At 54.0% G+C, this 3,806-nt stretch overlaps 2 protein-coding genes across 2 annotated transcripts; one reads left to right on the top strand and one right to left on the bottom strand.

The window, feature by feature from the left end:
* Positions 1 to 62: 62 nt before the first annotated feature.
* Positions 63 to 233, bottom strand: CABS01_16918 (uncharacterized protein; the record flags this gene model as incomplete). Its single annotated transcript, XM_060550246.1, has 1 exon — positions 63 to 233. A coding segment is annotated over one exon (171 nt), but the record flags the coding sequence as incomplete, so codon positions are not given.
* A 2,677-nt stretch (positions 234 to 2,910) lies between these two features.
* Positions 2,911 to 3,355, top strand: CABS01_16917 (uncharacterized protein; the record flags this gene model as incomplete). Its single annotated transcript, XM_060550245.1, has 2 exons — positions 2,911 to 3,163; positions 3,222 to 3,355. 2 exons carry the CDS (start codon positions 2,911 to 2,913, stop codon positions 3,353 to 3,355), a joined length of 387 nt encoding a protein of 128 aa, XP_060400850.1.
* Between the last annotated feature and the right edge of the window lie 451 nt (positions 3,356 to 3,806).

Here is a 3,806-nt window from a genome sequence, read left to right as displayed (position 1 = left end):
ATAGAAGCTAGATGTGAGATAGCGATAGACGCTCGCGTATCACCACAGATCTGAAGACTGATCAGTTGCTCAGACGCTCTCGCAAGCTTCGAAGCGTCATCTAGGTCATCTTTATCGCCCGTCCTCGGAATGACGGTCTGTAAAGACTGTGATCTGCCCTGAAAGTGCTTGTAACTTGTGCAGGCCACTGGATGTATGAATGTGAGATTGGCGGCCTGGGTTCCGTCGACTCCAGTGATGCGGACCTAGACACAGAGACAGTGCATGATGCTGAGCAATCGCCACTGCCAGCCTCGTCCGTGGCAGTCAATGGAGCACGACAAGACAGGCCCCCCATACCAGCACCACGCCGAGCAGTTTGCGCATTCAAAAGCAAGCGCCTCGTACCCTCGAACGGCCGTCGACTGCGCTTCGCGGCACGACGGCCTTGGCTGTGTTAGCCACAGAGCCAACTTACGTTCCGCCGGAGCACAAATGTGCATGCATGACCACTCGGCCGGCTGGGCCCCACCCACCTCGAGACCAACAAGGTAACCTTTCCCCCGTCTCGAGAGTCTCGCGCACCCTGGCTCGCTCCCTTCAGGGACTTCCACGACAGAGCTCGGTACGTACGCGAGCGTTCTGTCAAGAAGCGCGGTACGTGCGGGTCCGCATGGTGCCCTGCAAGGTGCACCCAACTGCGGACGACAGGGGAGGTGTGCTCCGTAATCTACTTCTTGCTGTTGATGCTTCAGGCGACGTGCCCCCCATCGGGGCCTGAATAGGCCTTCCCAGTACCACGGTCTATGGGGATATTCGTTGTTGGGTAATGTACACTCCTCCAGCTCTGGCCAGTTTTTGATCCGTGACGAGATTCCAATGGATTGAGATGAACTGCGGGACGGGCAGGAATCGCCCGCTGTACTCTCGGTCTCTGCAAGATGTCCGTGCCACGCGGTGACTATCATTGATGGCTACTCCCTGGTGCAAGGGAAGTCACAAAACCCGGCCAACATGGTTTTCCACCTTTGTGCGTGGGCCGTGAGTAACATACCAACCTAACTGGCGCAGTCCTCCTGCAAAGCGCTTGCCAGGCTTCATCTCCTTAGACCATGGGCTTGTCAAACCAGAGTAGTGCCGCGACTCCCGGACAACAACGCCGATCTGGTTAACAGTGTGAGCACGAAACGGCCACGTGCTGCCTCGAGACCAGCGACGCAAAGACATCAGGCAGCGTGCGGCTCTCTGCGCGTGCTTCGGAGCCCACGCCCGCAGCATACCGCCTATCTTCTACCAGTCAAGATCTCGAGAGGAAATGAGAGTCGAAGTCTCGGACACCATTCGCCTCCATGGCAGGGTCTACAGGGCAGCAAACTTGTGTGACACATGGCCGAGGTTGGCGATATCGAGCCTGCTACATGTGGTGTTGGAGACAGCGTGAATGCACTCGCCACTTGCACTGTGATGACTAATTAGCAGCTGGCCGAAGGGGCTTTGACGGTGTACGGACCCAAATGTTGATGCTGTCCAGGGTCAGTGGTAGACACTGACAAGAAGAGCCTTAGAATACGCTGCTATCCGCACTATTCAAATTTCAATGTCGTTTGCAAGCAGGCCACTGCAGCCATGATCAGATGCTTGAAGAAGCTCAGCACGGCAGCAGTACGTGCACAAGAGGAATTGGCATACTTCGCAATGCGCATACGCGTATCCGAGGGGGTTGTTTATTGGAACAAACATCACAGATGGCGCGCGCGGTTGTGATGTTACCGCATTCTGAACTTGCCGACAGTGGACAATCACAGCCCCGGACCCGAAAACCATGATGTTTGGTCAGCAAACCGATCGCAAATTACTCCCTCACCGGCCTGAGAAACGACGTGATTACGCATTGCGTCGCTTGCAGCAACACCAATACAAAGCCCTCTACGGTGCGTTCAGTATGTCAGAGGGGGAACGGCAACAAACAATTGGGCTTTGTGTCTCGAATTGTGACTGTAGATACCGCATGTGGAGCGGCCCAGCCGCCTCCAACGGAAAATTGCATCTGCACCATCGTGATCACGGACGCAAACCTTAGCGTGCCGTATACAATAGTTAGACAAGCAAGCACAACGGCGCGGACGAGTGTGCCCGACTTACTAGTCAATTGGAGTACTTTCGGAAAAACCTAACCATCACTGTGATCAGTAAAAGCCAACATAGGATGACATGATGCGTCTCGCAGGTTCACTAGCTTGCTTGGTCTGGGAGACCATCGTGACTGATGGTACGTGGATGGACGTCAAGCCTCAAAGCGTTGGCTGTGATCTGACCGAAGGAACACGAAGAGCAGACAGCTCGCCGGCCTTGGTGGGTCCAATCAAGCTCGGTATTGGGTGTTTTACTATGATGGGCAGGAAGATCTTAGCGCAGTCGCAAGGTGGAGTGGTGCGTCCTCCCTTGTTCTCCATCTTGTGGCGACCGTTGGTTAGGATCGGGGGGTCGACTTGGCAATAGGTTAGATGTTGGGGTAGCAATCGTGTTGGTTATAACCGGCCGATGTCGAATTGACAGAATATAACAGATTGAACATGTAGCTTCCCGACTGCTTGCAACGAAAATGGATAGCGAGCGGTCAGGCCAAAAGAGAAATAAAGAAGGGGGAAAAAGCATAAAAGCCCGTAGTTGCGCGCCACGAAAGCAATATGGAACTCATCAGAAGACATTCAGACAAAACCATTGCTCTGCCCCCTCCATCTGATGTCGACACCGATCCACTCATTCCACGGTCGGAACCCACCACCGTTCCGCCCGCGAGTCTTTCTTAGACCCGGAGTTCCGTCTCTTCCATCGATCATCCCCACATACCCGGGGCTGCAGGTAGGCCAATCTCTCCATCAACCCCATACTGTCATGAACTAGCCTAACGGTCGCGAATAGAGATGCACCATGTGTCTTGACCCCAATTGCGAGGCTCGAACTGGGCTGCACTACATGTGGAACGCGCAGCAGTACCTGTCGAATGCACAAAAAGAGCTGGTTTCCATACATCATGAGCGTTGCCGTGTAAATGAAGAACACTGGGACATTTTCCGTCTGCCCATTGTGCTTCCGGCTCACGATGTCAGCCGAGAGTGTCGAAGCAGATATTATCGTGCTCTGGGTCTGGCGACTCGGACGCACCATCTCGAACAGCGCGAGCGTGTGTTGCGAGAGGGCTGCCGGAAGGCCCATCAAGCTTTGCTGACTCAGTTGGCCAGGTTTGGAGGAATCAATGAAATCTCAGCCATCGCAACCGAATCGGAGATGGGACCACAAGGGCAGCCCCGAAAGCGCCGCAGAACAAACGACGCGTAAACTTTCTAGCCTTTGTTTGCACCTGCTGGTCGCGTAGGTGAAGGGCAGTCCCATGGGTGCCGAGACGTGCTTTGTACGGATTCGATGTGCGGAAGCTGAGGAAGGCACTTGCGCAACAAACACATGGGCCAGTGTTGAAAGTTCTTAGATACTGTGTACCACGTCCCCAGTACGTTTTGCCTAGATGGAAAATTGAACAGAAAAGTTGTGTCATGTACGGAGTACTCTGCCCAAAGCTGGATGCCCCCTCCCCCCATTCTTTTGCTCCTTTCATGTCATCCCTTGCTCTCGACGTTAGCTTTGTTAGACACTGGTGTTGGTCGCATGCCCACCTGATATGGTGTTCGTATCTGGCGGGCCACATATGTATTCGTCAAAGTCGCTCGGTTGGAAGGAAAATTGGCCGTTATCTGTCATGGCTCTTGTCAGGATAGCGGTGGCATCCATAAATGACTGGACCGAAATCCAAGTGCTGAGTCCCTCACACC

This window comes from Colletotrichum abscissum (genome assembly GCF_030869225.1).
Source record: "Colletotrichum abscissum strain IMI 504890 chromosome Unknown Scaffold_202.1, whole genome shotgun sequence".
In the NCBI taxonomy this organism is placed as follows: domain Eukaryota; kingdom Fungi; phylum Ascomycota; class Sordariomycetes; order Glomerellales; family Glomerellaceae; genus Colletotrichum; species Colletotrichum abscissum.
The sequence above is the reverse complement of the archived record's forward strand: the minus strand, read 5'-3'. Positions and strand labels throughout refer to the sequence as shown.